General features: G+C 46.1%; 1 protein-coding gene across 6 annotated transcripts in view; it reads left to right on the plus strand.

Moving 5' to 3' along the window:
- The window catches only part of NUMBL (NUMB like endocytic adaptor protein), a 34,693-nt gene that overhangs the window by 860 nt on the left and 14,879 nt on the right, over positions 1-18,954 (plus strand). For 2 of the 6 annotated variants that reach the window (XM_036346000.1, XM_036346005.1), the window contains exons 2-6: positions 2,719-2,803; positions 4,690-4,829; positions 5,878-5,952; positions 6,041-6,115; positions 7,983-8,123. In XM_036346000.1, coding sequence (XP_036201893.1) covers positions 2,719-2,803; positions 4,690-4,829; positions 5,878-5,952; positions 6,041-6,115; positions 7,983-8,123 — 516 coding nt within the window. Of the gene's footprint in view, positions 1-2,718; positions 2,804-4,607; positions 4,830-5,877; positions 5,953-6,040; positions 6,116-7,982; positions 8,124-18,954 lie in introns of those variants that run through there. The other 4 variants (XM_036346006.1, XM_036346002.1, XM_036346001.1 and 1 more) reach the window with 4 other exon arrangements.

Consider the following 18,954-nt stretch of genomic DNA (forward strand, 5'->3'; position numbering starts at 1 on the left):
GCTTGGTCAAGGGTCCCAGGGCTCAGGTCCGCTGAGCCACCCCCTTTGTCCCTGAGGCTGCCCAGCTGCCTGGGAGTGGCCCCACCCTCGGATAATGCGCCGGTCCCCCGCGCTCCAGGATTCATGCTGGAAGGGGTGGGGGCGGCTTCCCAGAGACCGACTGTAGTCTGTCTGCAGCGTCGGAGGTGATGGCGGCTTTGTGTGTGGTACCTGGGGGGGAGGGGGAAGCAAGCGATGGGGGGTGCCTGAGTGTGACCCCCTGTTTACGTGACTGGCTCTGTGTGTGTCTGTGCTGGTGACTGTGGGGAATCTTGTGTCTGTGTTTTGTGCTTGTGGTTGTGTCTGTGAGTGACCCCAGCATTTGTGTGACTATGTGTATACGACAGCTGCTCTAAAAGAACCCGGTACTTTTTAGTCTGTTTGGGTGTGTGTATGGTTGTGACTGTGGGGTTGTGTCTGTGGTTCCATCTTTAGTGACCCCGTGTTTGTGTGCCTTGGTAACTATGACTGGGTATGTGGAAGTGCATATGTTGAGTCTGGGGTTGGACTTGTGTGTGGTTGACTGAAGATGTGGGTGGAGTTGTGATTATGTGTAAATGGAGTTGTGTCTATGGCTGTCCATGTGCGACTCTCCCAATGGCTGTGTACATTTGTGGTTGTGTCTGATTTATATTTGTGTCACACATAGGTCTGTGGCACACCTCCCTGCCACTGAGTATGTGACTGCCGTTGTATACGAAGTCAGTCACGTTGTGCCTGTGTGACTGGGTGTGTGTGATGGCACTGTGCCTTGTATGTTTGTGCGACTGGTCTGTGTATATGACCAGAGTTATATAAGTGACTGTATGTAGCTGTGTGTTGATACTGAGTGATTGTGTGTAGTTGCAGTTGCGAATGTGTGATTTGGATTATGTACTTGACTTGGGGTCTGAAACTCTGGCTGACCATTAATAGTGGGTTATTTCACTGTATCTAACTCAAGATATAGGTGTGTCTGTGTCTGATGGCACCAGGCTACTGTGTGTGTTGGAGGGAGTGTAGGTGACTGGGGCTTCTATATTTGTGTGACCTGCATGTCTGTGACCCTGGGTGACTATAAGTACTTGTGTCTGTGTCATGGGCTGTGAGCGTGTGTCTAGCTGTGTGACTATTTGGTGTGTGTGTGTCTGTGTGTATGCTGGACTGCTGGTGTTTGAGTGCGATTTGGTGGCAGCATGACTGTCAGGAGCTGTGTCTTCTGCATAAATGCAGCTGTAAATGCTACGCCTGGGTCACTGCATTTCTGAGCATGCACCTGACTGTGTGCATGTAGTGTGTAAAGTGGAAGTTGTCTCTCTGTGTGAGATATGTGTCTGACTACATGGGGCTGTGATTGTATGTGGTCACATGTCTGTGTGACTTGTGTGTTTGCATGAAGAGAGACTGTGTTTCTCTGTGATGCTATGATGTGGTATAGCTGGGTAGGGATTATCGGGTGACAGAATTATGACTGTGATATATGGCCAGGTAATATGGACACTGACGTTGTGTGACTTTGCATACACGACCAGTTCTGAAATGTGTATGGCTGTGACTCTGGACCACCAGTTGTCTGGCTGTGTCTGAGTGTGGCCATCCTTGGGGACAGTTGTTTCTTGGTGGTTGTATGCATGTCTTGAGTGTGCCAGCCTGTTTCCTTATAATGCATGGGCCATGGCCATCCAGGTCTCTGTCTGATTGGTGATGGAGGACTGTCCATATAAGTTAGTTGAATCTGTGACTAAATGTGAGCCCCTATGACTGGGTATGTGTCATTGTGTGACAGTGTGTGACCAAAAAGGTGTATTGGTGTGATTGATACAAGGGTTGAATGTCCATGTGCAGCTGTGTGCCTGTAGATGATTCAACACATTTGGCTGTGACTGGGTGTGGCTGTGTGTATGTCTGCATGCATCCATGACCAGATGTCAACACACAGCATTGGAGCTAGGTGTGATAAGTGTTTATGTCTGTGATTTCATCTGTGTGACTGGGTGTGATTCTATGTGAGTGGGTCTGTGATGTGAGTATTTGGGTGGCTGCCTGAGGAAACATAACTGTCATTGGGTGTGGCTGTACATATGCCACTCTAGTGTGTATGCCTGAGCTCAGCTCTTTGTATGTGGATGAAAAAAATAGAAGTGACCAAATATCAGTAGCTGGCATGACCAGGAGTTTGTGGCAGTGCCTAGGCAGGCTAGGACTCTCTATATGCATGTAGACATATGTCTGTAGTGGAGACTGTGTGTATCTGTGAACATGGCTATGTGACAAGATGTCTGTAGTGGCTGTGACTGTTTAGGTAAGTCTGTGTGACCTGGTGTGTATAGTTGGGGTTGTGTCTGTGTATAACTAAATGTGCAGAGTTGTGACCCAGTGCTAGGGACAACTGTAGACATGAGTTGCATCATACATGTGATTGTGTATCCCTGAACACATGTCTAGAAGACAAGGCTACTCTCCTCCTCACACCATCACTGTGGGTACTAAGAGCCTCCTGAGCCCAGAATATTCCCTAAGAAATGCCCCCAAAACACAGCCAGGTGGCTCCTTTCCCTTGTAACAGTTGCTATGACAACCAGGCTATCATCAGGGAGCCTGAGATGGAGGGGGGATGGCTGATGCCCAACAAGGGGGTAAGGTAGGGGAGTGTGCCCATCCCAAGCCAGCCTCTCACCTTTTCCTCTGTCCCTTGGGCAGGGCAGACCCAGAAGGCCTGAGCAGCGTCTGCCCCCAGCCCCCTGTGGGGCCCCGGGGCCCCCTGAAACCTCCAGGACGGAGCCAGGTGAGTGACCAGCTAGAACAGGACCAGGACTGAGTGTGTGGGTGGGTCTGCCTAGCACACCTAGCAGAACTGTCCCTGCAATCACACAGGCCTAATCACACTCATGAGTAGATACCCTCAAACCTCTTCCCTGCACACTCAGTGACCATCCAAGCCCGACTCGTGCACAGATACACATACCTGGACCATGTCATACACACACTGAGACATTCAGACACACATCGACCCCAACACACACACAAGTGCAGAGTCACAGACATTCAGACACATTCCCAGACTATACCTAGACTCCCTCAGACAGGTGACTACAGACACTAAGCAGATACTGACTCTTAGATACACACTTTTGCAGACAACATATCCAGATGCACATTTTCATAGACAACAGCCAAACTTTCTCAAGCAGACATTGCCTCACAAGACAGTACCTGTGGACCCATTCTGTCATAAAGGTTACACTTCTACATACAGAAGTCTCACCATAATACCCAGCACTCATGGACAACAGCCATGTTCTCACATAGTCACATCCTCATAAATACAGTCACAAACAACTCTCAAAGGCAACAACCTCATGGGTGCATACTGACACATCCTCAGAACAACACTCATGGATCCAACTACAACAACAACCACATGCTCTGACACAGACATACCTTCCCTAACAACAGCTGCAGTCTTGGTCATAGACATGGTCTCTTGAGTAACTGTCATACATATACTGTCAGAGGCAGCAGTCATCAATGACAGTAGCCACACCCTCATGCAGACACAGTTCAAAGACAACAGCTTCTTGCTCAGAGACATACACTCACAGGCAACATTCCCTAACGCACACTCACAACCACTCTCACACATAGATACCCTTCATCAACAATCTTTGAGGACCTGCACTGACAGACAACAACCACACTCTTGGACATAGATCCCCTCATGGCCAGCCTGCACAGACACATACTCTAGGAAACAACCATTCTCAGACCTACGTCCTTTTGTCCAGCCTTCAGAAATACACACACCCACAATAGTTGCATGCTCAGCTCTGGACACCCTTACAGACACCATTCAGGAACTCCACCTGCATACTTGCTTGCACATGCATATAGTCCCCATCTGCTGGTGCTCTGTCCTGTGTGTGTGCCTTCGCCCTCTTCCTGGGACTGCCACTATGGCTTGTCAGTCAGTGAAGACTGTCTTAGTCCATGAAGACTATCTTAGTAGCTGGCTCCCTCCACCCTCATCCCTACCTCTGACAGTCACAGGTGCACACTGCCCCAGGTCTCCTGCCTTAGACTAGACACAGTTGTTAGAGGGGTGGTATCTCTGGGGCACAGAGACGAGCCCTTGTTCTCCATACCCTCTGCCTTGGCTCGGGATCTCAATCCCTGGACCTTCTAAGACCCCCACACATTGGACCCATGCTCCACACATTGGACCCATGTAACTCCCAACTCCTGTTCCCTCTGACCACCTCACCCCCTGCCCTCATTCCTGTAAAGCCGTTGACCTCATGACCCTGGCTCTGCGCCCTGTAATCCTGGAGCCTGCCAATGCCTTGACTTCCCATTACTTTGGATCCTCATGATTCTAGATCTAGACTGTCACATCCCCAATCTCCAGACCCCTAGAGGCGGTGACCCCTATCCCAGACCTCCCTACCTCTTAGCTCCATGTCTTCTGGCTCTAGCACTCCCCTGCCTTACATCACCCCCTTTCCCTGTCACTGCTGCTGGTCCTAGTTCCCTGGTCATGTCCTCTAACCCAAGAACCCCCTAAACCTACTCCCTTGTTATCTCACCCCTAGCTCCCTGAGCTCTGTGTCCATCCTCCTTGAGCCCCATGCTTCTGACCCTGGCCCTTGACCACTCCCTGCCCTGTGTCAGCAGACGGGGCTGGCACAATGAACAAGTTAAGGCAGAGCCTGCGGCGGCGGAAGCCAGCCTACATGCCTGAGGCATCACGCCCGCACCAGTGGCAGGCAGACGAGGACGCGGTGCGCAAGGGCACGTGCAGCTTCCCAGTCAGGGTGAGTGAGCAGGGCGCAGGGGGGTGGGGCGCATGCGTGCCCCAGTTGGGTGAGGCGGTTCTGTCCTGTGTGGTGGAAACAGCTCATCCACAAAGAACTGTGAGCCTGCCGAAGCGAAGCGTGACCCCACTGCCTGAGTGCTTCAGAGTCGGGATTAAAAACCTAGCCCTGGCTGGTGGTGTGCAGTTGTAGGTGCACCAAAAGGTCCCTGGTTGGATCCCCTTGGCTTGTCTGCTAGATCCCCAGTAAGGGGCGTGTAGGAGGCAGCAGCTTGATGTTTCTCACATCGATGTTTTTCTGTCTCTCTTTCTCCCTCTCTCTCTAAAATCAATAAAAACATATTTTAAAAAACTGCACGCATTCTCTTGTACCAGGGAAATGTTACCTGGGGGACGACATGCCTGGGTCACCCCATTTTGTGGGAGCTCATAATTTCCAGAGGGCACTGGAGAGTCACAAAAATTTTGTAGCATTTGCAAATCCTTCTATGACCCTTTACAACCCACACTACACATTCATAAGGGAGACAGCAAGTTCAGGTTTAAATACCAACTTGGTCCATTCCCCTAGATGCAGGCCATTGGGAGGAATGGGGAATGCTGGTGGGAGTGAGGAAGGGAAGACAGCCAATCAATGGTGTGTTACTAAATTGCAGCTGTGGGCAACTGTGCTTCATGCCACTGGGGACTCTGGGAAATAGAGCCATCTACCCACAAGAGGAGGGAGCTAGAGCATGTGTACCCCAAATCCCATCAGTTATTGCTGGGGCCAGTCCTCAGGCTCAGATGCAGATGCTGGCACTCAGGACAGGAATGATGTTGTGAAGGCCCAGGGATAGAGGCAGGGTGGGAATCACTGCCGCATACTCTCGTTTGTATATTTGGGGTGGGAATGCGGTACCCATCTTGTAGAGCTGAGGTGCAGAGTAAATGAGTTAATACATATGTTGTGCTTAGGACATTGTGTAGTGCATCGCAGCTGCTCAGGGAACACTAGGAATTATTGATTACTCTGCTTATTTCATGTCCTCCTGTTTCCTCCCTCCAAGTACCTGGGTCACGTGGAGGTGGAGGAGTCCAGGGGGATGCACGTGTGTGAGGATGCTGTGAAGAGGCTGAAGGCGGTGAGTGAGGGGCTGGCGCAGAGAGGGGGCAAGGTCAGACTGGAAGAGGCAGCCCTCATCCGGCCCTCTATTCTCACCTCCCCCCCAGATGGGCCGGAAGTCCGTGAAGTCGGTCCTGTGGGTGTCAGCCGATGGGCTCCGAGTGGTGGATGACAAGACCAAGGTAGGAGGTCTTTAGGGTTAGGAGAGGGCACCAGAGTGCCCCTCTCCTCATCCTGCTCAAATGGGGCTAAGGATGCTTTCCCACCCACCTCTAGGATTTCCCTCCCTCAGGGACCTTCTAGACAATACCATGTGCTCCTGCAACATCATGGCACACCCCAGTCATAATTCAAGATTGAGTCCTGTGGTTATTTGTGAGCTGGCATAGATAGTGGGTAAGGGCACAGACTGTGGAGCAGCTGCCTCAGCTCCGATTCCAGCTCACCCACTTACCAGCTGGGTGACCCTGGGTATGAGATGTTACCCTTCTGTGCCTCAACTGTGTCATCTTTAAAATGGGGATAATAAAGACCCTGCCATTACCTGAGAAAGTGTATCACATAGTTTACAACTGTGCCTTTGTCAAATGAAAAATAATACCGACTAGTTGTTTAGTCACCAAAAAGGACTTATTGGGGTAAAGGAAAGGGTTGCAAACCAGTGCATGCAGACAAACGAAGCCACATGCACACTCTGGCCTGCGTGCCAAGATTGAGGGGTATTTATAGAAGGGAAAAGGAAGTTAAGGGAAGAAGTTAGAACATAGAGCTTTATTATAAACACTAGAGGCCCGGTGCATGAAATGTGTGCATAGGTGGGGTCCCTAGGCCTGGCCTGTGATCAGGGCCAGGCCAATCAAGGCCCAAAGTCCCCAGCAGAGTTGGGAGAGGCGGCAGCGGTTGCCAGGCCAGGCATGGAAGGAACGGATACCTGACTCCGGTGCTGCCACCACATGGTTCCCTGCCTCTCCCCCTCCTCTTTCCCTCACTGCTGCACCACCACCTCAGTGGGCAGCTGGCTGATTGGGGCCTGCTGGCCGGGGGAGGAACAGGGTGTGGGAGGTTGGCCGCTGGCCCTCAGGAGGCAGGCAGCCCTCGGCCCCCTTGGGAAAGGGGCCACGTCTGCCGCCACCCACCCCCAGTTCCCCGTCCCAGCCAGGGGCCCGATCACCCGATAGCCTGATCGGGGCCTGCCGGCCAGGGGGAGGAACAGTGGGAGGTTGGCTGGCTGGAGGAGGTTGGCTGTGGGAGCGCATTAACCACCATCTCCTGCATTGAGCATCTGCCCCCTGGTGGTCAGTGCATGTTCTGGTCGCTTAGGCTTTTATATATATAGGTAGGGTTCTCCCTTGTAGGGTTCTTGTGATTACATAGCGTGTGAGAACTTCCATAAACCCTAGCTCCTCCTGTAGGCCCTCCCAACTTAGTATATTTGTTAAAGCTGCTATTGGTCTTTATCACCTGGTACAGCATAAGTGTTCAGATCAATGACTGTTAGCTGTTATGTGTTTGTTGTCAGTCTACCCAGCCAGTGAGGAGTGCCATGGGCCAGGATCTGGGTGTCTGTTTGCTCACTTTTGAATTCCCTGCCTCCAGCCCAGAGACCACCAGAGGAGGCAGCCAGTACACAATGAGAGTTAGTTTAATGACAGAAGAGTATGGACACCTTGGCACAGGCAGTCCCTCAGCCTGAAATACTGTGCCCTGCCTTTTGCTTCTAGGAAGCGTTGCCTGACTCCACCCCCCAGATATATCCAAGTTGGGTCAGGCACCTCCCCTTGGCTCCTGCAAGCCCCTGTGCCTCCCCAATCCCATCTGTGATCTCTCTGCCTGTGCCTCCCTCATTACAGCCTGGGTTCTCTCCTGGTGATGGGTCTGGTTCTGTGATAAACTGGGGGCCCCATGCCATTAGAGTCCACAGCAGAATGCACAGTGACTTCTCAGTGCCTACCCCACTCAGAATGGGAGACAGAGAGACACTAAGGGAATTGTTGAATGAATACATGAGAGACAGTTCACATTCCTCTCGGCCTCCCCAACCGCTCCCAGGACCTGCTGGTGGACCAGACCATTGAAAAGGTCTCCTTTTGTGCTCCTGACCGCAACCTGGACAAGGCTTTCTCTTACATCTGCCGTGACGGGACCACCCGCCGCTGGATCTGCCACTGTTTCCTGGCACTCAAGGACTCCGTGAGTATCGCCAGAGCCCAAAGCCTGCTGACTCCTCTCCCATTCCCCGGCATTCCAGCCCCTCCCGGGCCTGCCATTCACCTCTCCTCTCCAGGTCTGGTGTCCTCATCCAGAAAAGGGGCTGAACTCCGAGCTCCTAACTTACAGGATATTGTAGACTTGAGTAGGTTAATACCAGGGTTTAGAATAATGACTGGCACATGGGAAACACTCAGACAAACACTGGCTACCATCCTCCTTATTATCAGTAGTTCTTCATGTTTCTCTGACTTTTCTAATTGAGGACCATATACATACATGTGCACTCCTTGTCCAGCTCCATGAATTTTTGTTTATGGATATGCCCCACCCAGGTCAAGTTTAGCTCCTACCCCGAGCAGGCTCCCTCAGGCCCTTCTCAAACAATTTCCCTTCCCCACTCTTCCTTCAGCCTTGATTCATTTTCCCTGTGTTTCTTTATATTTTGGGGGGTCAAGGTCCCCTCTGAGAATCAGATGAAAGCATCAAATGGGCTGTTTTCTCAGTAGTATTCTCCCAGTGAGGATTCTGAGGCTTGTAGCAGAAACCCCCAGACACCAGGGATTTCAGTGAAATGGAAGTTTCCTTCTGTTTCATGGGAAAGACCCAGAGGCAGGCCACGCAGCACTGGTGTGGCTCCCCTCCACTCAGCAGGGCCACCGCTCCTTCTGTCCTGTTGCTGAAGGAGAGCTCCACTTCCTGATCCAGGATGGATGCGCACGCGCCAGCCTTCACATCTTCCTCCCACCGCAGCATGGAGAGGCGCGTGAAGAGGGCATGTCTTCTCCTTTTTGGGAGCTGCGTATCATTTCTAATTGCATCCCACTGGTCAGAACCTAGTCACATGGACCTCCCTACCTGCAAAAGACAGTGGAAAATAGAGCCTTTATTCTGCCCTGTCACCTGGACCCTGAATTCAGTCCCCCACCCACAGTCTCAGCCTCCTACATTAGCCAGTTCTCTGGTTGCTGGCAATAGAAACCAATCTGGCTAACGTAAGCCTAAAATAAAATTCTTGGAAGGCTATGGGAATCTCAGAGCAGTAAGTAACAGAAGGGCAGAGAGCGGGACATCCTGGGGACGTGGCAACAGGGGACAGTTCCTTCAGGGAACCATAGTGAAATGAACCCAACTCCCAAAGCTTTGGGTTCAAATTCTGATGAGAGGGCATGGGATTGGCCTGGCTTGGGTCACCGTCTTCCCCTTGGCCAGAGGAAGGGGGGGCACCCAGATTGCTTTATCCAGTGTTGTAAAGGAGTTCCCCAAAGGGGATTCTGGGGTGAACTGGACAAGTAAAATAACGCCTGTACCTTGCAGACCTTAGTCTCCATTCAGTGATTCCTTTATATTTCCGAAATTCCCACTGCAGAGAGCTCTGAGCCCCCAAAACGAGGCAATACCCCAGATTTCCTCACACACACAATTTTAGACCCGAAACCAGGAGTAAAGAAAACAAATTTGAGGGTGTCAGTATTGATTAGTCAGTACTAATTGGGGCAAGTACTGCCAGGGACTAGCATGGAGATATTTGAAATATAGGGCCCATAGCAACAGCTATTTCTGGAGAAATAGCAGAGTAGTTGTAGCAGTTATCTGTTGTGCGTAACCAATTTCTCCAAAATTTAGCGACTTAAAATATCAATCACTTATGATGCCTCACGGTTCCGTAGGTCAGGAATTTGGGAAAGGCTCAGCTGAGTAGGTCTGCCTCCAGTATCTCACACAGTTGCAGTCAGGTGGTGTGTGGAGCTGTAGCTCCAAACTGGCCAGACGTCGCTTTCTTCATGTAGTCATAGGGTCTCCGGCATGGAGGCTTCAGAAAGCTGGGTTTCTTACACAGGGGCACAGGGCTCCAAAACAAGGGGTGGGGGGCGGGGGGAAGAGGGAGAGAAATTGCTTCAGCACATGCACTAGCCAGGAGGAAGCTGTGTTGCCTTTCTGGACTTGTTCGTGTTATTCTATGTGTCCAGACAGTCATAGAGGTCTTCCCAGACTCAGGGAAGAGGACATAGGGTCTGGAAGGGCATGTGGGGCCAGACATTTGTCACAACTGTTTTTTTGAAAATACACCGCCATCTGGTTAGTGTGGATTTGGTGTCAAACCACCTGGCTTTGGGACCTTCGGCACAAGTGACCTCTCTCCAGGACTCAGTTTTCTCCTTATAAAATGGGGGGTCATAGCAGCACCTCCTCACAGGCTTGTTGGGGAAGCATTCTCATTATGGCCACACACAGGAAGTTCTCAATGGAATCTTGTAGTAAGTGGCTAGCAAATAGGAACAGTTGCTGTCATCTGAAAACGAGTCAGGGATGAAAATCAAAGCAAGAAAAGGGCAGGGCCATCTCCTCCGGGTAGAGTGTGACCTTGGGCGAATTCCTTCCTGCTTCTGAGCTTTGGGTTATAAACATTAAGCAGTGGAATTCCCAGGATTCCCCAAGGTTAATTCTTTTTAGGTGAAATTTACATTCAATTAATAATTTTCAATTCAGTGGCACTTAGTACAGTCCCAATGCCGTTTAACCATCATTTCTATCTAGTTCCAAACATTTTAATCATTCCTCAAAGAGACCTCATACCCAGTAAGCAGTTCCTCCCTGTAACACCCCTCCCACTCCCCTCCCTGCCCCGTCACACACAGTAAGCCTCTGGCAACCTCTAATCTGTTTTCTGTCTCTGAATTTACTTATTCTAGACATTTCATACAAATTGTATCATACAGTACGTGGTCTTTTGTATCTGGCTTCTTTCACTTAGCATTGTTTACAGGGTTCATCCTTCTTTTTTTGGTTGAATAATATTCCATTGTATGGATTAGCCACATTTTGTTTATCTATTCGTCCATTGATGGAAATTTGGGTTGTGTCCATCTTTGGGCTCTTGTAAATAGTGCTGCTATGGACACTTATGTGCAAGTATTTGTTTGAGAACCTCTTTATAATTTTGGGGGGTATATACCTAGGAATGGAATTACTGGGTCATAGAGTAAACTTATGTCTGACTATTTGAGGAATTACCAAATTGTTTTCCACAGTGACTGCACTATTTTACATTCTTGCTAACAATGTACAAGATTTCTAATTTCTCCACAACCCCATCAACACTTATTTTTAATTTTTTGTTTAATAGTCATCCTAGTAGGTATAAAGTAGTTATCTCATTGAGATTTTGATTTGTATTTCCCTAATGACTAATGATGTTGAATATCTTTTCATGTGTTTATTGGACATTTGTTTACCTTCTTTGGAGAAATGTCTTTTCAAATTCTTTAGCCATTTTTTAATTGTATTTTTATTTATTTTTTTATTTTGTTAATCCTCACTGAGGATATTTTTCCATTAACTTTTAGAGAGAGAGTGGAAAGGAAGGGGCAAGACAGAAAGAAACATTGATGTGAGAGAGACACATCGATTGGTTGCCTCCCACATGCACCCTGATCATGGTGGGGATCAAGCTGCAACCGGTATGAGACCCTTTAGTCTGCAGGCTGACACTCTATCCACTGAGCCAAACCAGCTTTGAATTGTAAAACTTTTGAATTGTAAAAGTTATTCATATATTCTTTATACTAGACTGTTATCAATTTACAAAAATTTCCCCCCATCTGTGGGTTGTCTTTTCACTCTCTTGATAGTGTCCTTTATAAACATTTTTTATTTTGATGAAGTTCAATTTATCTGTTTTTTTTTCTTTTGTTGTTTTGTGCACCCATTGTCATATCTAAGGACCCATGTTTTATTTCTAAAACTTCATGCTTTATTCTAAGAGTTTTATAGTTTTAACTCTTATATTTAGGTCTTTGATCCATTTTGACTTAATTTTTGTAAATGGTTTGAGGTAGGGGTTCATCTTCATTTTTTTCCATGTGTTTATCTGTAGTCCCAGCACCATTTGTTAAAGAGACTATCCTTTTCTCATTGAATAGTCTTGGCACCCATATTGCCAAGATAATCAATTGACTGTAGATATGTGGGTATATATCTGGGTACTCAATTCTATTTAATTGGTCTGTATTTCTATCCGCTGCTTCATGCACACCCCCTGCTGGGATAGAGCCCACAACCCCAGCATATGTCCTGACTGGGACTCAAACCATGACCTCCTGGTTCATTGGTCAATGCTCAAACCAATGAGCCACAACAGCCAGGCAGTATGACACTGTTTTGATTACTGTAACTTTGGAGTAAGTTTTGAAGTTGAAAAGTATAATATTTTGTTCTTTCTCTAAATTGTTTTGGCTATTCTGGGTCCCTTGCAATTCCATATAAATTTTCCGATTAGCTTTTCCATTTCTGTAAAAATTCCATTGGGATTTTGATAGGGATTGAATTAAATCTGTAGATCACTTTGGGAAATATTGCTGTCTTAGCAAGGTGAAGTCTTCCAATCTATGAATACAAGATGTTCTATTTATTTAGGTCTTTATAAATTTCTTCCAGCAATGTTTTGTACTTTTCAGTATATATGTCTTTCATGTCCTTGGTTATATTTATTACTAACCACTTTGCTCTTTTAGATGCTATTGTAAATGAAATAATTATTTTTTAAAATTATTTTATTATTTATCTGTTTGTTTTTCAACATCTTTTTTTCTTTTTAAATCCTCACCTGAGGGTATTTTTCCATTGATTTTTAGAGAGAGAGTGGAAGAGAAAAGGAAAGACAGAGAGAAATATCGATGTGAGAGAAACATCGATTGGTTGCCTCCTGCATGTGCCCTGGAGCCTGCAACCGAGGTATGTGCCCTTGACCAGAATCGAACCCAGGACCCTTCAGTCTGCAGGCTGACACTCCATCCACTGAGCCAAACTGGCTATGGCTAAATGAAATTATTGTCTTAGTTTCATTTTTGGATTGTTCACTGCTAGTGTAAAGAGATATAACTGATTTTTGTCACTCTTGTATCCTGCAAATTTGCTGAATTCATTTATTAACACTAATAATTTGTGGATTCTTTAGGACTTTCTACATTAAGATCATGTAATCTGCAAATAGAGATGATTTTACTTCTCCCTTTCTGATTTGGATGCCTTTTATTTCTTTTTCTTGTCTAATTACTATGGCTAGCACTTCCAGTATAGTGTTAAATAGAAGTGTTAAAAATAGGCATTTTTGTCTTGTCCTGATCCTAGGAAAATCTTTCAATCTTTTACCATTGAGTATGATACTGTGACTTTTTCATACATGTCCTTTGTCAAGTTGAGGAAGTTCCCATCTATTCCAAGTTTGTTGAGTGTTTTTTATTATGAAAGTGTTGAATTTTGTCAAATGCTTTCTCTGCATCAATCAAGATGATCATGTGGGTTTTTTCTTCATTCTATTAGTGTATATTACATTGATTGATTTTCATGTGTTGAACCAACCTTGCATTCCTGGGATAAATCTTACTTGATCATAGTGCATAATCGTTTTAATACACTTCTGGTATTTTAATACACTTGCTAATATTTTGTTGAGGATTTTTTCCCCCCAAGTTTAACTTTAAGAGGTGGCTGAGCATCTTGATTAGGAAACAGAAGTCTGACAGATACGTCAAGGGCACGTACCTGGGTTGCAAATTCAATCCCTGGCCCTGGTTGGGGAGTGTGTGGAAGGCAACCAATCTATATGTTTATCTCACATCAATGTTTCTCTCCCTATCCTTCTCCTCTCCCTTCCTCCCTTCCACTCTCTCTAAAAGTCAATGGAAAAAATATCCTCAGGTGAGGAGGTGGGGATTAATAACAACAACAAAAAAAGAGTGTGCACCTCCTGGCGTTGTTATGAGGATTTCATAAAAGGATGCAAGTCAGGGCGCAGCCCGGGCTGGATACATTCACACTGATGATCGCGTGGTGGTTCTCTGTGCTCTATACCGTGCATATATTAGTTTTCCTAATTCTTGCAGTAACCCTGTGAAGTAGGTGCTGTTTACAGATGGAGAGGCTCAAGCACTGAGAATGAAGTGATATTCTTGAGAACACACACCTGGAAAGTGGGAAGCCAGCATCAATCCAGGCTGTCTGGCCTCGGAGCCTCTCAAGTAGACACTCAGGAAATAGTGACTGCAGTTTTTCACTCCCAATGTTTTATTAGAAATAAAAGTTGAAAGCACGCAGAAAAGTCGAAAGACTTGTACAGTAACCAGTCACCTGTACACATACCACCCAGATCCTGCCACTTACATTTGCCTTTGTCACTCTATTGCCTATCTGTTCATTTTATTTTTGATGCATTTTAAAGTTGCAGATACCTGAACACTTCCCCCATACTTCAGCATGCATACCATTAAGTAGAATTCATATTTTTCCAGCTCTTTTTAAAGTAAAATAGCTATTTATTCAGCCTCTTGTCATGACAAAATGTTTTGAGCATATACCGCTGTATGAGCATACCCTCTTAACAGGCAAAATTGTACATCAAATTATATTACATGTTACCTGAGTATATAAAAATGCAAAGTGAAAATGATTTCAATTCCTTTTAACATTACTAGTAACCAATTCAGCAGGAGACATGAGACACAAAATCTTAGTAAAATGACACAGAAAAAGTAATAATGTAATTTTCACGTAAATTTAACTTGTCATAATTTGTTATGAATATACAAAGGCAATCTTTTAAAATGTTATATTTGCTAAGATTCTGGCAACAGCTTTATGTAACAAGGCAGAGCATATCAGGCCTGCCACTCAACTTGTGTATGATGTCTCAGCTTCAATATGAAGCTATTAAAAAAAAACCACAACCTAAAACCTGCTTTTCACATGCTAAATATCTTGGCAAGAATGCCGTAAAGCCCTAGCCGGTTTGGCTCAGTGGATAGAGCGTTGGCCTGTGGACTGAAAGGTACCAGGTTTGATTCCAGCCAAGGGCACATGCCTGGATTGCAGGCTTGATCCCCAGTAGGGGCCGTGCAGAAGGCAGCCAATCAATGATTCTCTCTCATCGTTGATGTTTCTATCTCTTCCTCCCTCTCCCTTCCTCCCTTAAATCAATAAAGAAATATATTTAAAAATAAAAGAATGCCATTAAATGCAATAAGGAATTTAAGATAGCAAGAATTAAAGTTAATAAAAGCTAAACATCAAACCTAAATAAAATTCATACAAAAATTAACTATTACTAGTTATATAAAAAATTTCCTGACTGGTTAAAACTTAACAGTATAAAACATGCACTTTAAAATCTTTAGCTGTCGAGTTCAAAAAGTAGCCGTGTCTAGGTCCTGACCAGGTTAGTAGGTTGTAGTGTCTTCCCGATGTGCTAAGGTTTTGGGTTCAGTTCCCAGTCAGAGCACACAGGAGTCAACCAATGAATGCATAAATAAGTGGAACAACCAATTTCTCTCTCTCTCTCTCTCTCTCTCTCTCTCTCTCTCTCTCTTTCTCTCTCTCTCTCTCCTCTCCAAAGCCAAAGTGTAGTCAAAATTAATTCAAATGTTATAACATATTCTAATGCTAAAATCCCTTCAGTATTTATTGGATTAGAGGTAAATCCCAGAGCTTCTGGGGCTTCCTTATGCTGTAAAAGGCTCTTTCTCTGGTTCACTCTGACAGAGACCAACGATGTCACTAAGCTGGGTGAAGCACCAGACTGCCGTACCCAGCTCTTACCTCCCAAAGCATGGCTACTGTGTCCCCAGAAACAGGCTGTGTGAGGATAAAAGGCACAGTTACAGAAACAGCAAACCACCACCACCCAACCCTAAAAACTCCTTTCCCAGGTAGATAAAAGTATACAAGGTGAAAAAATTAAAATACATTTATTATCGGTTTCAGCCCAATCCCTGTGGGTCAGGCCGAGGGACCCCAGCAGTGCACAAACCCATGCACCGGGCCTCTAGTATGCATATAAGATCTTTGGTTAATCTCTTCCTGCCCTTCCCCTGCCCCCTGGTTGTCAGTGCACATCATAGGTAATGGTCGAATGGTCGCTTAGGCTTTTATATATATACTAGAGGCCCAGTGCACAAAAATTTGTGCACTCGGGGGGGAGGGGGGGTCCCTCAGCCCAGCCTGTGCCCTCTCACAGTCTGGGACCCCTCAGGGGATGACCACCTGCTGGCGTAGGCCCGCTCCCTGGGGGATTGGGCCTAAGATAGCAATCAGACATCCCTCTGGCAGCCCTCGGGGGATGTCCACTTGCCAGCGAGGAGCAGGCCTAAGCTGCAGTCGGACATCCTTAGCGCTGCTGAGGAGGCAGGAGAGGCTCCCACCACCACCGCTGTACTGGCAGCCCTCAGCCTGGCTTGTGGCTGAGCAGAGCTCCTCCCATGTGAGAGCGCCCTGACCACCAGAGGGCAGCTCTTGCATTGAGCGTCTGCCCCCTGGTGGTCAGTGTGTGTCATAGTGACCAGTCATTCCCAGTCATTCTGCTGCTAGGGTCAGTTTGCATATTACCCTTTTACTATATAGGATAGAGGCCTGGTGCATGGGTGGGGGCCGGCTGGTTTGCCCTGAAGGGTGTTCCGGATCAGGGTGGGGGTCTCTCTTGGGTGCCTGGCCAGCCTGGATGACAGGCTGATGGCTGTTTGCAGCTGGTCGCACCCCCTTCAGGGTGGGGGTCCCCACTGGGGTGCCTGGCCAAGCCTGGATGAGAGGCTGATGGCTGTTTGCAACTGGTCGCACCCCCTTCAGGGTGGGGGTCCTGCTTGGGTGCCTGGCCAGCCTGGATGAGGGAATGATGGCCGTTTTCAGGCTGGTGGGTGGCTGAAGCTCCCAACCTCTCCTTTTTCTCTCTTTTTTTTTTATTCTGGGATTTATTTACCTTCTATGGCTGTCACTGGAGCTGAGAGCCAGCTTTAGCTCTGAGGCTCAGCTCCAGCTCTGAGACTTCGGCTGCTGAAAGCAGGTATCTGGGTTTGTTTGGCTTCTATAATTGCAACATTGTTTCTTAGAGTGCAGCTCAGAGGCCAGCAGTGGCAGGCGGGGAACCTTGGCTTCCTCCGTCACTGGAGCAAGCAAACCTCCTGTTCACTTAGCTGCCTGGCTGCCGGTCGCCATCTTGGCTGGCAGTTAATTTGCATATCTCGCTGATTAGCCAATGGGAAGGGTAGCGAAGTTACAGTTAATTACCATGTTTCTCTATTATTAGATAGGATAGATACTGCTAGTCAAAATATTAGCTTATTCTCAAATATCAATCACTAGGTATGACTGCAATGCATTATCTCCTAGAGTTATTAGGAAATAGAAGAGAAAAAGACAGATATTCAAGCCCCTGGCAACTTTTATGACCCTTTCACATGCAACATCTGAGTGGCTACAGAACAGTCCTGGAATAATTCTAAAAAACAAAAAAATTTATGCATGTTGGTAGATATAATTCTCACAGTTGAAATTTCCTCAGACATTGCATTTTCTTTACAAGGGAATCCTTGTTTTTCTTTTTCTTTTTTTTAAAATTAAATCTTTATTGTTGAAAGTATCACATATGTCCCCCTTAACCCCCCATTGATCCCTTCTAGCCAACCCCTGTGCCCCCACCCCCTCCACACACACACACACCTCAGGCCTTGCATCCCTGAAATAAATCCCACTTTATGGTGTATACTCTTTTTAATATATTGCTGGATCTGATTTGCTAATATGTTGTTGAGGATTTTAGCATCTATGTCCATCAGGGATGTTGGCCTGTAATTCTCTTTCTTTGTAATGTCTTTATCTGACTTTGGAATTAAGATAATGCTGGCCTCATAAAAAGAGCTTGGAAGTGTTCCTTCCTCATGGATTTTTTTGGAATAGTTTAAAATAAGTTTTTTTTCTCTCTTGCTTCCTTTAAGATTCTCTCTTTGTCTTTAATTTTTGTCATTTTAATTATGATATGTCTGGGTGTGGGCCTATTTGTGTTCTTCTTACTTGGGACTCTTTGATTACTGCTTCTATTCCCTCAGTTATTATTGGCCTATTCAGGTTTTCTGATTCTTCCTGATTCAGTTTTGGGAGATTATATTTTTCTAGGAATTTATCCATTTTATCCACATTGTCCAGCTTGTTGGCATATATTTGTTCATAGTATTTTCTTCCAATCCCTTATATTTCTGTGGTGTCAGTGGTTACTTCTCTGCTTTCTTTTCTGATTTTATTTATTTGGGTCCACTCTCTTTGTTTCTTTTTTTTTAAATATATTTTTATTGACTTCAGAGAGGAAGGGAGAGGGAGAGAGATAGAAACATCAATTATGAGAGAGAATCATTGATTGGCTTTCTCCTGCACACCCCCTACTGGAGATCGAGACCACAACCCAGGCATGTGCTCTTGACTGGAATTGAACCCAAGACCATTTAAGCCACAGGTTGACCTGCTATCCACTGAGCCAAACCAGCTAGGTCTCTCTTTGTTTCTTGATGAGTCTGGCTAATGGTTCATCAATCTTGTTTATCTTTTCAAAGAGCCAGCTCTGACTTAGGTTCATTGATTTTTTGTGTTGTTTTTAGTCTCTATGTCATTTATTTCTGCTCTAATCTTCATTATTTCCTTCCTTCTACTTACTCTGGGCTTTTCTTGTTCTCTTTCTAATTCTTTAAGTTGTAAGGTTAAATAGTGTATCATTAATTTTTCTTGTCTTTTGAGGTAATCCTGTAGTGCTATGAACTTCCCTCTCAGAACTGCTTTTACTGTGTCCCAGAGATTTGGGATTGTGTGTGCTCATTTTCATTTGTTTCCAGAAGTTTTTGATTTCTTTCTTGATCTCATTGGTAACCCATTCATTGTTTAATATCATGCTATTTAGCCTTCATGTGTTTGAATGATTTTCACTGTAGTTGATTTCTAATTTCATTCCACTGTGACCTGAGAAGATGCTTGATGTGATTTCAGTCTTCTTGAACTTGTA

The sequence above is a fragment of the Myotis myotis genome, unplaced genomic scaffold, assembly GCF_014108235.1.
Source record: "Myotis myotis isolate mMyoMyo1 unplaced genomic scaffold, mMyoMyo1.p scaffold_m19_p_19, whole genome shotgun sequence".
In the NCBI taxonomy this organism is placed as follows: Eukaryota; Metazoa; Chordata; class Mammalia; order Chiroptera; family Vespertilionidae; genus Myotis; species Myotis myotis.